At 43.2% G+C, this 16,637-nt stretch overlaps 1 protein-coding gene across 1 annotated transcript; it reads left to right on the top strand.

Annotated features, from left to right (window-relative positions):
• The first annotated feature begins 1,316 nt into the window (after positions 1-1,316).
• On the top strand, positions 1,317-14,705 carry wdr1 (WD repeat domain 1). The gene is made up of 15 exons (XM_083661129.1): positions 1,317-1,448; positions 2,546-2,667; positions 2,796-2,886; positions 2,977-3,124; positions 4,001-4,181; positions 6,519-6,596; positions 7,402-7,482; positions 8,684-8,917; positions 10,002-10,089; positions 10,648-10,804; positions 11,486-11,573; positions 11,762-11,872; positions 12,441-12,614; positions 12,772-12,916; positions 13,766-14,705. The coding sequence occupies exons 1-15, from the start codon at positions 1,433-1,435 to the stop codon at positions 13,870-13,872; spliced, it is 1,821 nt and encodes a 606-aa protein (XP_083517255.1). The 5' UTR covers positions 1,317-1,432; the 3' UTR covers positions 13,873-14,705.
• Positions 14,706-16,637: the final 1,932 nt, after the last annotated feature.

The raw sequence follows: 16,637 nt of genomic DNA, 5'->3' as shown, positions 1-16,637 counted from the left end.
GTAGCAAGGGCTCTATATACCAGCACCACCACCGCTTAGGTGATTGGCTCAGCAGATCAGGAGAGACAGATGTCCTTAGCTGATTGGATATTGGGAGGGGCAGTTGTGATGTCACTAGTGATGTCACTCGAGCAATTGTGATGTCATCAGTGATGTCACTCAAGCAATTGTGATGTCATCAGTGATGTCACTAAGGAGTTACACACCCTGAATGACGAGGGGCATGTACGCATGGGGTGCTCTAAACTATGCTGTGTAGAGGTTAGTCTTCCATGATTGAAATTCAGTCAAAGACCACACTTCAATCATGAGAGACTCGTAGGAAGTTTTAACAAGCTTTATTGAACAAATAACCAGTTTAAGTGTGGCGTATGGCTCCATGATATGACGACGCTCCTCTTGAGATGAGAGAGGGGGGGGTGTCAGTGATGTATAGGATAGATAATCCCCCAAAAGATCCAACCCCACCTGCTCGGAAACTCAGAATGATGCCGTTATCCTGGATTAGGCCTACTACTCATACATACATGATGGTAAGAGGCTCCGCCCACACTGTGATTGGCAGTTGATGTGTGGAAAAGGCCTTGCGGCACATTGCTGCCTCAGTTGGATGGTGTCATTCTAGACCTGGTTCTTCTTCTTTCAAGTTTCCGGTGTTTCTCACGCCTCCTCAATCTTGGCTGTTGTGCCTCGTCTCATGTTCCTCTGCTCCTCATCCCTCCTGAGCAACGTGCCTTCACCTTCGTGAAGGGGTCCTCTGTTAATAGAGATTTCAGGCCAGGGGTGGAAGCCATCGTCTGGTTCTACCACCAGTGATGTCACTAGACTAGAGCAATTGTGATGTCACTCGAGCAATATAAGTGATGTCAACAGTACTTAGTCATATTGCTTCAATATGACAAGGCGGCTCAGCTGAGCCTTGTATTGTAGATGTTGTCTTTGTGTGTCTTTGTGTGTTTTATCTGTTTTTTGTATGATATGGTGTTTAATAAAATGTATAAAAAAAAACAGTGATGTCATACATGTCTAGTTAGTTTCTCCAGAGTCATTAAGGATGCCAACTGCCATAAAACACCAAGAAGAAGAAGAAGTCTCCACCCTAGAAATGGACTGTCTGCTAGTGATTGTTGCTAGTGTAAATATCCCCACTCCTGCAGGCACCACCACTACACCACTGAACGGGCCTCATTTGCCTTGTTGGGCATTTAATTTGGCTATTCATGCTGCTAGCGTCATTTCCTCAATGGGCAAGTAGCGCAGGGCTAGTGGCTGTGACAGCCGCCGCGTAGCAGCTGAGTTGACTATATATGGGCAAAGCCAGGCAAAGCGAACGCTCCACTCGCTTCCGTGTTTGTGATCAGGAGTCCACAGCCGGGGAGGAATACACTTGTTTCATTCATTTGGAGGAGTAAGCACGTAAACAACAGGAAACATGTCATACGAACCAAGTAAGTCTATTCATTTGTGATGCTAATTGTTGCGAGAATATGCAATTCAACTTATTTGGGGGCAATATTACGGAGCAGATCGCGCTAGCTAGCCAGTTAACGTTAGCAGTGAACCAGCTTTGCTAACCCAAAACCTCGCCCATACATGATTTTGACATTTCAAAGGGGAAGAACAATGCAGACAGTGGCAACAATGTAACACGTCAAAAATGCTGTGCAGTCCAATCTGTCAAGTGTGGTTGTGGACAATTCTAAGGCTGGAAAATGCAATCTGGTACAAACTGTACCGTTTTTGACTAACGTTACATTGGTTAGCGTAGCCAGTCGAGCTATCATTACTCTTGGGAGGAAACTGCTTTGTATACAAAACCTTTATGGCATGCCCACTGCCCAGACAGTGATTTTCGCTGACAAGCATCAGTGTGGCAGGCAGCTAGAATACACAGTAACCCTTTATCAAGGCGGTGCTAACAGTGATTGAAGGTATTGAAATTGAGTTGGTGAACCGAGCTACGCTAGTATTAGATAAGAAATAGTACGTGATTTGACAGCCAAAGTGAATTCCATCTGTATAATAACCATTGTATATCATATTTTATACAGTCTATGGTAAGAAGTGCAGTATTTTGTTTTCTTTTGAAGAAAAAAGCATTTCCTGTTTATACTGCTATGATAACTATTTTGTACTGTGGTTTGGGAATTTGAACTTCGCCAGTAAGAACCATGGTAAGAACAGACACTAGGCAGTCTGGTCAGAATGGTGAGCTCATTGAGATGAGTTAGGCCCAGCAGTCAGCACATCGACATGTAGCAAATCCTCAGTAAAAAAAAAGTCCTCAGAAAGGCTAATTAAAGATGAAGTACTAGCTAGATTGCTCTGAGTTTGTATACTGGTAAATGAGTGCAAGTTGTGATTTGGCATGCGTTAGATGTTAGATGCTAGATGTTTTTCATTTTGGCCTCAAACAAACATCTACATTACACAATGGACAATGAATTTTAGATTGAAGTGTTTTAATTCAATGTACATTACATTATTGTGCTTGACAGTGATGTATCTCTGCATGACACCCTTCCTGTCATATCTACCTTTTTAGAACATGTATTCGCCAGTCTCCCGCAGATGGAGAGGGGAGTTGCCAAAGTGCTTGGCGGGGATCCCAAAGGCAACAACTTCCTCTATACCAACGGGAAGAGTGTTATCATCAGGAACATTGATGTAATTTTGATTTATGAAATACTTCAGTTAAAATACAATGCTGAATAACTTGATTTTAGTGGTCAATTTTCTTTGTGCCATATTGTCAGACAGAACTAGTGATGTGTCTTGTCTCGTATTTCTGACAGAACCCGGCTATAGCAGACATTTACACGGAGCATCCCCATCAAGTCACTGTTGCCAAGTATGCTCCCAGTGGATTCTACATTGCCTCTGGAGGTAAACTAGCTACTGATGCACTACAAATGCATGCTGTTTTCAGGATAGTGCTAACGCCGTACTAAACAAATGGTTTTTAAATCCCTTCAGATATCTCAGGAAAGATCCGTATCTGGGACACCACCCAGAAGGAGCACCTGCTCAAATATGAGTACCAGCCTTTCGGAGGCAAGATCAAGGACATTGCCTGGACGGAGGATAGCAAGAGGATTGCTGTGGTGGGGGAGGGACGAGAGAAGTGAGTCTCAAGGGTTCTCATACTAGCTGAAACTAGATGTTTTACCGGCTATTTAAGGAACTGAAACGGTCAGCTTCTCATGAGTCTCACACTGCCATCGCTCCAAGGCTGAATCCGAATAGTCACTCCTCAACTCCTTTTCCTACCTTTTCCTTGACCTCACCGGAAGTAAAACATGCAGTGTTTTTTTGTTGCCCCACGTAGGCTACATTATTAAGCTTATCTGGGGTCAATACGCCACTGGTGACCGAAACATTAATTTGTTAGCAAGTAGGAGGAGCTTAATGTAGCCTACGTGGGGAGGGGATAAACACTGCGTGTTTTACTTCTGGCGAGGTCAAGGAAAAGGTAGGAGAAGGAGTTAGGAGGAGTGACTATTCGGATGGAGCCCAAGTCTCAGGAGAGGCTCCTCCCACTGCAAGCAGTCATACTGATTAATGCAAATCTGGTCCAAGCTCTGCTTTTATATATTATGTATATATATATACATTATTTATATATTATGTATATATATATATTATTTATATATTATGTATTTTTCACACTCGGGTGATGTTTTGAGTGTCGTTATATCACAGTAATAAACGGCTAATTGTCCATATTTTCTTTATATACAATATGAACAAAGTGCTGTGTGGTTTTTTGAAAGATGCATGAGTCAGCATTGGTCAGTTACGGTATCAGAAGTCCTCCAGCTAACCACCTGCTTCACCCAATGTGTATCGACATAAAAGTAAACACACTTGAAATCAGGGAGGGAATTGGACATTGTATTGTCCATGAATGACATTGTACTAAATTTTCAAATCCTCTGCAGAAGTATTCTCTCACTGTGTTGACTGTAAGCATTAACATTGACATGTTTTGTCTGGTCAGGTTTGGGGCAGTGTTCTTATGGGACACTGGCTCCTCAGTGGGAGAAATAACCGGCCCCAGCAAAGTCATCAACAGCGTGGACCTCAAACAGACACGCCCTTACCGCCTCATCACCGGCAGTGACGACAACTCTGCCACCTTCTTCGAAGGGCCTCCCTTCAAGTTCAAATTCACATTGGAAGTGAGTTCCACAGATTCATACTTGGTGATTTTCTAAGGTGTTTAAACCGCTTTTGGAAAGTGGTGTTTGTGTTCAAACAAAGTACCTAGAACTAAGGCGCTGTTGTGTAATATTGGAGTAAACCCAGCAGACCAATCAAAGAGTAACTGTTCTCTTCAGCTTGTGGTTTAAAATAATGTAGACCGCCTGCAAATTTAGAAGCTTGTGGGGGAAGTGTTTCGGCCCTGCTGTTTAGTTTTTAGTGCCTCTGGGTCATTTCTCAAGTATTACACTCTGCTGGTCTTTTGACAGTGTAGCCTTGTTTGGCTGTTTCCAGATTACATAATTCACATCCCCCATGAATTCTCGTGTGTGAGCCAGATTCCTCAAAGTAGCCCTTCCGTCTTCAAACAATTTTTTTTTTAGCACTAAACCTAAATTTATGCCTTTGACTCAAAAACCCTCAAAATGCTCTGCAGCCGCTTCTATAGACGGTTTTCACCAGAGCGCAACCCCACAGCACTTCCTTTTTTCTCAGCATTCGGCAAATTGCAGAAATATTCACTCGACATCGTTACTTTTGTTTTCGCTGCTCAGCTGTATAGACGGTTTTCACGGAATGGTCAGTCCTGCACTTGAATGTTTTTTCTTCTTTTATGTCCATAGCAAACACTGCAACAGGAAGTGAGCGGGGGTTCAATTTAGAATGTTTTTGTTGTCAAGTTAAAACCGTCTATAAGGGACTGTGTGTATGAGCACGCGATGTGTGTGTGTACGAGATTTAGCCTAGACCCCTCCCACACATGCACACACATGCACACGGACGCACGCACGGGTCTGACCTGCAAAACCTGCAGCACTTACTTACTGTGTGTAATTTTTTAAGAATACACAGCGTGTCCAGACTTGGTTTTGCAATGCAGCAGGAGGCTATAGTTCACTGTGTGTGTGTGCATGCTTTGGTCCTTGTCCAAACACGTTCTAGTATAGACCTAGGCTATAACAATTACATAGGTGATTATATAAATGGCATACATTAGAATAGCCTATGCCAAACAGTTTAGGAAAAGACTAGGCCTACATTGTGGTTCATAGCATAATGCAACATTTTTTTGGTGTATGGTTATGGTGTAAATCAGCTTGTATGTGCTGCTGAGGGGAGCTTCCTCAAAATTGCGCACATTTTACAAAGCTAAGCTGTAAACTCCTGCTTCTCAAACCTAGTTCAAATCATGGTGATGATGACGCCTTATTTGGCTCATGAGTTTGACCGCATTGGTTTGGCTGCACCTTGACTCACACTGGAGTGAGCGGCCGATGTGCTGTTGTCAAATTAGACTTAATTGTTCCAATGGGGATTACATGTATTTATTTTTGCCTGAAACCTTGGAACAAAGCTGTTTTTGAACAATCTGCTCTCCCGGGAAATGTTTGATTGCAACTTTCTTAACAACCTCAATGAATTATGCATCTCAATCTCCTGAGTTTTTTTGTTACTACACTTAAGCCTTAAGAGCAAGCATAAAGACCTTACAACCTTGAACATGGAAGAATTTTGAATTTCTGGTTTCTGGTTTTTGTTTTTGAGGACGATTGAATATATTCATCTTTCTTCCACAACAACCCATTCAATGATTGCATTACATCTGATTAGACCTGACAAACCACTCCTAATCTCCGATGTGGCAGATAAAATAGCTGTCCCCACATACATGGAAAAACAACACCTGCAACTAGATGCAAGACTAGACTCGAGCGTTAGGCCCTCAGTGAATATAAGGTGAAACTCCTCAGGAAACCTTTTATACGGGAAAATAATGGAAGAAAAATTGGGCGGGTCATTTCAAAGCGGGATGAAAATGGGTACCAGGGCAAAACCCTAACATGGACAATGAGAGAAGAAAACAAATAAGACAAAGAGAAACCTGATGAGGCAGAAAGATGGATTTTGGCCAGCGCCGATGTTCACAAAAGCTAGGCCAGCGTTCACATAACCCTGCCAGGTAAAATCACTGCATGCAACAGGTGTCTGAAAGAGATGTGACACACAGACAGCTGCACTAAGCATGAACCCTACAGACAGCAGACAGGCAGTGAGTCTAATGATGCAGACAGACCCAAGAGACAGACCTACAGTAGACTGGGTTCCCAACAGCCATTTTTTTATACCTTCAAAGCTAAGGTAATTTAACTATGGTGGGAGAAGATAATGTCAGCCCACAAATAGGCTGGGCTAAGGTTGGTCATATGACAATGAACATAGATTGTTTTTAAGTTGGCTTGAGGTGTGCACATATGTTTCTTTTTGATTAACCCCCCCCATCCCATCCCGCTCTGTCTCCCTGTTGACTCCTAAAGGGCCACAGCCGATTTGTCAACTGCGTGCGTTTCTCTCCAGATGGAAACCAGTTTGCTACAGCCGGCGCTGATGGGCAAGTGAGTATAAAGTTCAAGGCCATGAGCTCAGAACCAGAACCAAGGAGGACTTGCACTATGACTGATATATCCTGTTTGACAGGGTCACCCTCAGCTGGTACCAGTCTAGGTTCTCCTGGAAGCCCGTGAGCTTGGTCTTAGGAATGCACCAATCAGACTCTTTATTACATAATGGTGCATGACAGTGGCACATCCTGTACAGCGAGCATAGCCAGGAAGATTTCGATATATAGCTCGGTGTTAAAGAAATAGTTATTGGAGCTCCATGTCATTGCTGGTCTAACCACGATTAAATAAACCTTTTGTATCCACATTTTAATGCACGTTACCGCTGTGCTTGATGACTGATGATGGAAATCTGGCAGCATAGGCTATATTTTCTGTCCAATACAAAACTGTAAATGTTCATCAACAGTTTGACTGATTATTGTGTTAATTTGTAAACTTCACTTTCAAATCGTGCTGTCATGAAGGAGCAAAATGAAATGACCAAGTCTCCCTCTGCTCCTGGTAGTTGGATAATTAAAACTGGAAAGGCAACTTAAAGAAGGGGGGGGGGGGCATTCTCCATTGTAAAAAATAATAAAGCCCATATTCAATTACTGTCCAATGACACATGAACACAAATAACTAATGTAAACCCATATTGTGATTGCACAGCTGGAACTGTGACCAGACAATTGTAATTGCTGGCTGGTTGATTGGTACATCCCTCAGGCCGTAGTAGTATTCCATTATTTGTTCATAAACAGTTGTAGTTGTACAAGCATCATCCACATCTTCCTAACTACTGTCGTTTCCACAGATCTTCCTCTATGATGGAAAGACTGGTGACAAGATAGGCTCCCTGGGTGGAGAGAAGGCCCACGATGGAGGAGTCTATGCTGTAAGTCAATGCATGTAGAGAGCTTTATTCCATGTAAAAAAAAAAACAAGCACAAGTTCACTATTATGCAAGGCAGCATGTGTGTTACTGATGACATCACTGATGATGTCATCTGGCTGCCAGCCACTGATGACGTCATTTGTCCTCTGGGTTGTGAGTCAGTTACACCCCATTTACACCTGTTTTTTAAATGCAACCTGTATCTGGATAAGTTGTCTGGATAATGGTTGCATTTGAAAACCAGGTGTAAAATATCTGAACACAATGTGAGCCAGACTACCTCCAGATTTGGTCAGGAAGTTCTATACACATCCTGCATTTATACCTTGTGTTGCGCATGCATTTTCCCTTATCCAGATAACATCCAGATAACTTATCCAGATCCAGGTCACATTTAAAAACCAGGTGTAAATAGAGCGTAAGTTAGCTTCAGACAGAGCCAGATTTAGGGCAGCCAGCTGCCAACTAGGCGGAAACATTATCCCGATAATAAATGATCAGATCTTGCCTTTGCGTTTACACCTGGTATTTTTAATGTGTTCTTGTTATGCTCATTGAGATCAGATCTCTGTCCTCCAGAGCAAAACCTGTGTGTGAGTAATTAGAGGTGACTGCAAATCTGTAGGTGGTGTTGACATGGCAGGTGTAAGATCGCCAGAGATCCTATTACTGTACCTGTCCTGTAGTTCAATAAACAGCTCAATAATCTCCCATTTCCAGTGAAATGGTCAAACGGGGGGGGGGGGGGTCGCAAACCGGAGCCTGTGTACAACATTTATTGAACGAGGCGAGTTATGGCTGTCATAGATTCCCTGCACGTGTGAAGGTTAAAATCTGCAAATTCTGCCCAGTTTTATTAACTACAGTTATTAATCTTCTGAAATATAGACTCTTTGGTTCATGTCAACGTTGCCATCTCGTTCATGTTGTGAATGCCTGATGTGTTAAAGCGGCTGGACATGTGACAGCCTCTCCCATCCTCATCTGATGAACCGCTGCTATCTTATGTACTATCTTAAGCACGTTGTACAGATTGTGTTTACACCTAGGTTCCATCCACCTAAGATCCAAACACGATGCAATGATTTCCCATAGCATTGGTCTTTCTGTTGTTTGAGTGACACATCTCAATCTTACGATACCATGGCTTATACACACTAAACTTGCAACCAACGTTCACATTCCTCCCTGCATCCTGCAGGTCAGCTGGAGCGCAGACAGCTCCCGCCTGATGTCCGCCTCAGGGGACAAGACGGTGAAGCTGTGGGACGTGGGCGCGGGTACGGCCGTCACCACCTTCAACCTGGGTGCTGATGTCATGGACCAGCAGCTGGGCTGCCTGTGGCAGAACGACCACCTCCTCAGCGTCTCCCTGTCAGGATACATCAACTACCTGGACGTGAACAACCCCGACCGGCCCCTACGCACCCTCAAGGTCAGCTGTTAGGGGTTTGAGGAAACTATTCCTGGATATTGTGATTATAGCTCCTTTTTACTCATAAAGCCTTGTATTCGATCAATCTGGGAAGCCAGAGTCTTATCAGTCTGACTAATAATAAGACTCTGGGACAGACGGTCGATATTTCTGCGTTTCTGCTCTAGAGCGGACGTCCCGCCCATTCCTTCATTGTTTACAGTCCGACGTCTCATATACAGCTATTTTTTATTATTATCATTATTATTATTATTATTGTTATTATTAGCCGAAATGTCATCTAAACCTAAAACACCTACAATCAATCAGCTCCATCCTCACGTCAATTGGACTGTAAACAATAACCGGGCAGCACGGAAATGGAAGTCTTGGCGCGGACGTCCACTATACAGCGAAACCCTGAAATATCTGCTGTCTGTCCCAGAGTCTCATTAGTCGTCAAACTGATAGACTCTGGGTTCCCAGATTGGATTGCAGTTGACTTGAGTTTCAAGGAAACCTGCTGATATTTAAGTAAGGGAAAATGTACAGCCAGCCGTGAAAGGACTTAATTGGCAATAATGACATTATCCCGCTTGTTACATGGCTACCTACCAAAGGCATTAAACATTTGATAACTGCATTGATTTTAAAATTATTTTATAATTAGCAAAAATTACTGGCAAGCTTCTGCCAAACAAAAGTACTAGCAGAACTGCAACCATAGCAACATCTGAATCAGTGCTCTGCTATTCAGAAATAACCTCCTGTCCCTCAAAATGCAGTTTATATAAGTCTGACCCGGCTACCAGTTGATCTGATGTGAAATTGCGATGCATTATTTGTCACAGGGAGAAGGAAATTGGACAGGATATGGCTGTCGTTGTTGCACAAGTGCCTCTCTCAGTAGCTTCCAAAAATATTGCTGGACTGTGTGGCATTTTTGACAGGAACTGTTATGCTGCCAAATCTCCCAAGTGAAGGGGGTTGGGGGTGGGTAGAGGGCTGCGATCGGTCACATTTTGGCATTCTCCAAAAATGACAATAGGTTGTTGTTGTTTGCCGGCTAGTCCTGTTTGAAAACGTGTCATTCTTCGTCCTACAGGGTCACAGCAAATCCATCCAGTGTCTGACGGTTCACAAAAGTGAAGTGCGAACCAACATCTATTCAGGGAGCCACGACGGACACATCAATATCCTTTCACTGCTGAAGTCATCCCATGAATAATCCTGGGTGCCATGACTAACCCTGGGTGCCATGACTAACCCTGGGTGCCATGACTAACCCTGGGTGCCATGACTAACCCTGGGTGCCATGACTAACCCTGGGTGCCACGACTAACCCTGGGTGCCACGACTAACCATGGGTGCCACGAATAACCCTGGGTGCCACGACTAACCCTGGGTGCCACGACTAACCCTGGGTGCCACGACTAACCCTGGGTGCCACGACTAACCCTGGGTCACTGACTGGCACAGAAGAGCAAGCGCCCCTTTTTATATGCAGATTACCCTTTTCATTTAGAGGCACTTTAGCGGAATTGACACTCTGTAGTTGTTTTGTAGTCTGTAGTCTGCCAAATATGTTAACATTACATAATATTATACACAAGTAATATAATATCCCTTCATGTGATGCTTTCGTTTTCTTGTAATCTGCTCTTCAGAATTCTTCGCGGAAACGGTTTATTTGTGTTTCCTCATCCTCAGTCCGTCTCTATAATGGAATGACTCCTTAACCGTCCCTTCACCTTACTGGGATGCAGAAACCGGGGAGAGCAACGACTTCTTGGGGAAGGGCCACAGCAACCAGGTGAGCAAGATGGTGGTGGACGAAGCCGAGCAGCTGGTGACCTGCAGCATGGACGACACCGTGCGCTACATCAACCTCAACAAGAAGGAGTACAGGTGGGGCCATTGCACGCTACTTCGGGGGAAAGCTCTGAGATAGATTGGGGGGGGGGGGGGGGGGACGTGTTATGATGGTGGTATGAAATTGTAATTGAAATTGAAATAATGGAGGTCGCCCTATTCATCGGATTAGCAGATTCAGGCTTAGAATTAGAGCTTTGTTATGACAACTGTGTAATGGGGTGGATGTGCTGGTTATGCCTTTTTTTTTCCCCAAACACATTTCTATTCAAATGAAAACAGTCCAACAACGACATAAATACATACTGGACATTAAGTAATTAACATACAACCAAAAGAAAGAAATCCAACCATAAAACCCAAAAGTAACCAGAAGCAAGGCAACAACAAAAAAGGAAAAGGAGCCCCCCCCCCCCCCACACACATTATGATTATGTTCTGTCATGTGGAAAATAATTAATTGTCCGTGAACACTGCTGCCATCTCCCACTGAACACCAACTGCACATTTTAACCACTGGAGGGCGATCTGAGATGGTTTAGTGAAATGAAGGCCATTGGAGCATTTGGGGCTAAAATGTTGCCAATATGATCGGCATTGTTTCACACAAAAAGGTTTCGCCTGGAGTTACTTTCTAAAATCCCATAATTGGTCCACCTCTATCTTGATACAATGCTGATTTATCACAGAACTAACTCTTAACTGCTGCTTTTGCAGTGCGTCTGACGTGGTGAAGATGGATGTGCAGCCTAAATGTGTGTCAGTAGCATCGGGGGGGCTGACACTGGCTGTGTGCATTGACCAGGTAACGATCCGTCAGCTGAGCTAATTGCTTCGTTCAGCCTTCCCTTTGACACATTGTAGCATTTGTGATGTCATGATCCATTTTTTACTTTATTTCATTTGGCAGAAATGTCGGGTTGTCTTGTGGTCCTGGCACATGTTATGTGGATATTTCAGTTGACACCATTTCTTGTCTCCTGTTTCACCCAGGTCGTGTTGATGAAGGACAAGAGGAAGGTGTTCACATTGGACAAACTGGGCTATGAGCCCGAGGCTGGGGCTATCCACCCCGGGGGCAGCACGGCCGCTGTGGGGGGAGCAGTAAGTGGACATTAGACCAGATTCACTCGCCAAACATCAGCTGCAGTCAGCTTAGCTCTGTCTCAGGAAATACTTCCCACAGTCCAGGGGGGGAAATATCTTTTATCTGAGTTTTATCATCCAGTTAAGGCGAGACACCCCAGGTGAAAAAGGTTGAAACGGCCATTTTCACTTTCTCATCCTCTGGCCCAAAAATCTCCACTTCAATAAGACTTAAATAACCTTTTGTTCCTAAAAACATGGCATTTTTTTTAAATGACTGTTGACAGTATCTTCTGATTTATAGAGTGATAAAACAAGATCTAAAATTCCCTCTGTAGCAACCTTTGGCACTAATGTCAAAGCGAAACAAGAATTTTGAAACCTAGCTTAGATAATGCCTCATTTGCATATTTAAACATACATTTCAAAAAACTTGTTATACAAATAAATATTGTCTTAATTGTCATTAATTAACTGGGGAAGTGCCATGGTGGTAGTTATAAAAAAATAATTACCCTATTCAGCCATTGCAGGACCAGTTGTAATTTGGTTCCGTGTTTCATCCCTTGCCTTTCCTCCTCCTCAGGATGGGAAGATCCATCTTTACTCTGTTCAGAGCAACACTCTAAAGGAAGAGGGTGATGCTCTGGAGGTTAGCGGGCCGGTCACAGACATGGCCTATTCCAACGATGGAGCCTATCTCGCCGTCACAGACGAGAAGAAGGTCGTCACAGTCTTCACTGTGGCAGACAGCTACTCGGTAAACACTCTTCTCTCCCATAAGTCTTGTTTGCGGGGGGAAGCATTCTTTAACATGCCGTGTGGAGCCAGCCTTAGGAAATGGAAGTTCCTTTGTTGTAAAATACAGTAAACCTCTTCTTGTCTTTTATTCCTCATGAAATGTTCTCCTCCCCCAGGTCAAAAATCAGTTCTACGGGCACCATGCGAAAATAGTGACCGTGGCCTGGGCACCTGATAACGAGCACTTTGCCACTGGTGGGATGGACATGTTGGTGTACATCTGGACAGTCAGTGATTCAGAGAAGAGGATTAAGATCCCAGGTAGGTCATATAAGTGCACAATCCACTCGTACTCTGTCTGCACATATACACAAATGTACTTGGAGTTTCCTCAGTGTGAGCTATGTACATGATTCCCTTTTTAATAGTATCCAGAAATGCAAAAAAATCAACAGGTTTTAAAGCCCATGGAAACCCAAATCCACAATAACCTTCTATCTGTGTAATTTAGGGTCTTATGTACATAATAGTAAGCATCAAAAAGTATTACAAATAAGTTTAAGGGGCACCGGGGACACTTGAGCAGACACAGATATGCCCCCACAGTTTCAGAGGAGATAATACTGCTTAGTTTTTCATGATTTTTGCAATCTAATTTGATATACTTGGCGACATTTTTAATTATTCAAATTTGGCTTGGTGGTTAAATAACAATTTTTTCTGTGGAGTGACAAACTCAAAATTGTTACTGGACCAGCCGTCCTGCGGGGGTCATAAGATGGAAAGGTCAGGTCAGTCAGTCATTTAGTGGGTTTAGTGGGGAAAATGGGCGTAGCTACGGATAGGGAGGTGGTAGAGAGCAAGAATTTGAGGCGTGGGTAGGGTTAGTCACTAGGGAGATATGGGTGGCGTTTGGGTCGGGCGAGTGAACATAGGGGCCATAGGGATAGGAAGGTGCGAGAGAGTCAGCATTCGAGGCGTGGGTAGGATTAGTGGCTCGGGGGTTACATGGGTGGTGTTTGGGGGCGCGGGGCGCTGTGGTCTACTCTAAAGGGTCTGCGCTTGTTGGTTTCCAGGGGCTTTAAGGTGTACTCAGTCAGCTCATGGTGGATGCTTTGCCTCCTTGTAAGACGTCTCGTGAGCAGTGTGTGTTTCACTCTTTGCCTGCAGATACCCACAGGTTGCACCACGTCAGCGCTCTGGCCTGGATAGACGAGCACACCTTAGTCACCGCCTCCCACGATGCCAGTGTCAAGCAGTGGACTGTTAAATACTGAGCGGCAGACACACACACACATCCATAGGGACAAGGACTACTGTAGAACTCGCTCTCTTCTTTCTTATACTATATTTTCAGTATCTAAAGATGGTCTCTGCTGTGGGGAACCCCTGAATTGTAAATGGTCATAATGGCAGGGAAACGCTCCTATCAAGAAAGATATCAAAGACGTGTTTATTTTGATGCTAACAACCTCGACTTACACAGGAACAAAGAGAAATGAAAAGTACCATGTAAAGAAAGTGCTTTCTCATCTTTATGGGCTTTTATGGAAGCAGAACAATACTTGCAAGCTCAACATTCCATAGGTAATAGCCTTCTGTCAGTTCAAACTGAAACGCTTTACGCTTGTGTGACTGTTTGGGCTCCATACATCCTAACTCAATGGGTGAACCAAAAGTGATTTTATCAGCTTGTTTGAAAATAATGAAACTTTTTGGTTACATTCCTGAAGTGTCACACGCAAATTGGTCCTAACTGCACTTTCCTGTCAACTTCTGTTTTCTGCACGGGCGGATGTGATGTTTCAAGGGGGTGGGTGTAATACTGTAATACTTTGTCTTCGGCGCCATACTTCTGTCTTTTGTCATCCAGAATACTTCCGGGTGGACTGGGGAGCAATAATGGGTAACGGAAAAAAAACAAAAATAATATCTCTATACAATCCAAATGCTGTGTATTCAATCAAGCGCCAGTGTTGTTGCCGTGTTTTTGTTTGGCCCACTATTCTTGTCTCACTTTTTATTACTTGTTTTGATGCATCGCCTTCCCACAGGTGGTAATGATTCATAATATTAATAATGATAATAAAGAACTTTTTATGCATTTTCCCATTCATGTATGTTTGCACTCTTTCTGCTTGTCCAATGCATGCTGTTGTGCAAATTGTCCAGCAGCTATTCTGAACGGGCCACGTCAATTGGTTTTTCTCTCTCTGAAACGGGAAAATGAAAAGAAAAAAACGGATCATGGTTTTGTTTTTCCGGTTTTTAGTTGGTGTTAAAAAAGGGAAACTTTATTTTATTACTATTCATACTGTATGAGCGCGGGATAATAAAAGTTGAGACAAAAAGTATGATCCAAATGATGTGCTAATGACGATTTCAAAAGCTCATGTTTGTCCCCCTGTAAGGTACGGTTTAGGTCGGAGGTCAATATTGTGGGAGTACAGTCAGTTTCTGCTATAAACAGGAGCCGACTTCAGAATCAGGGTATAGGTAAGAGTGTACAAGGCATCTCTGTTGCTTTAAAAAATAATCTGAGATCACACTAATAATGTTAAATGGGCACTAACACTTCACTACTTTAAAATCTACATTATAATATTACCCTTAAAGTAGAAACCAAACCAGGCAAATGGAAGAGTGCAGCAAAGTAGCTTCTCTCAGCTGAAGAGATGGTGGTGTCCTTCAGTAACATTCCACACCACAGCCCCAAACAATTTTGGTTCATGTGTCCAGCCTCACAAAATTGAGTTAGCCAGCTCGTCCTCATGTGATAACGATGAATCAGTCATATGCCTGCAGTTATTTTGGTGGGCAGTCTGCAAGAGAAGTCTGAACAGCGAGGGTCCTGAGAGACAGCAGCTGGTGAGTTTTCCTTCTCAAACTGATTTTTAAAGAAGACATTAGTCATATTTTTCTCCCATTTTCTCCTCCAATTGTAGCCTACTTGACCACTTTCCCCTGCTGTCCCGGTCGGTCATTGCTCCACCCCCTCTGTAGATCTGGGGTTGAGCCGTAGACTAGCACATGCTTCCTCTGTTACATGTGCAGTCACCAGCCATTACTTTTCACCTGACAGCGAGGTGTTTCACCAGCAAGACATAGCAGCATGTGGGAGGATCACAAACTTTATGCATTTTGCTATGAATATGAATTCACAGTGAGGTGAGGAGGACACCAGACCAGCTGTGAGAGTCTGATATCAGTCCTGGCTTAGGACAATTAAAGAGAAGAACTTTGTAAGAGCAGAGAGACTGCATCAGAGTCACTGCAATAGAACTACTAGTAGTTGAAGGCATTTTATTGTTGATCAATCTTAACGAATGAAAGTCAAAACTGGGCTCATGGAATCATGTTAGAAACTATTGGCTCTATCAGATAGGTCTGATGTTGTGGCTGTTCATTTGGTCCCAGAAGAGTTTGAATTTCCATCCAAAGGTTCGCTGACTAGTGTGTACTCAGTCAAAGCGACTACAGTAGTGTGTACTCAGTCAATGCACAACAAACAGCTGTCTGCGGCCGCCATGTGAGGTGAGGACACCAGCACTGTCACACTGATATCAGTTCTTAGGACAAAGGGAAGAACTTTGTAATGGCAGAAACCAACTGTATCAGAGTCACTTTAATAGCTACTAGTTTCACAGAGCTGAATGGCCCATGGACCTCACATACAGTGGAAGCGATAGTGTGAGACATTAGACCGTTAACTACGAATATCACTCTACATGATATATATATATATATACCGGTATATATGTATATATATATATATATAAATATTATATAATATATATTTAACCCAGTCTGTAAATCTCATGTAAATTCAACGTAAATTCATATTTATTATCCACAGAACACTTGTACTCATGTACATATTGTATATATTTACTCGATTTGATTGCAGTGATTGTCTTTAGTTATCTTCCTACTTCTTATCTCTGTATATTGATGTGACCGCTACGCTGCATACAGACACTAAGACAAATTCCTCGTATGTAACTTGCATACTGTGGCAATAAAAGTGATTCTGATTCTGATT

This window comes from Poromitra crassiceps (genome assembly GCF_964638095.1).
Source record: "Poromitra crassiceps genome assembly, chromosome: 25".
In the NCBI taxonomy this organism is placed as follows: Eukaryota; Metazoa; Chordata; class Actinopteri; order Beryciformes; family Melamphaidae; genus Poromitra; species Poromitra crassiceps.
Note: the sequence above shows the minus strand (reverse complement) of the source record. Positions and strands in the feature narration are given on the sequence as shown.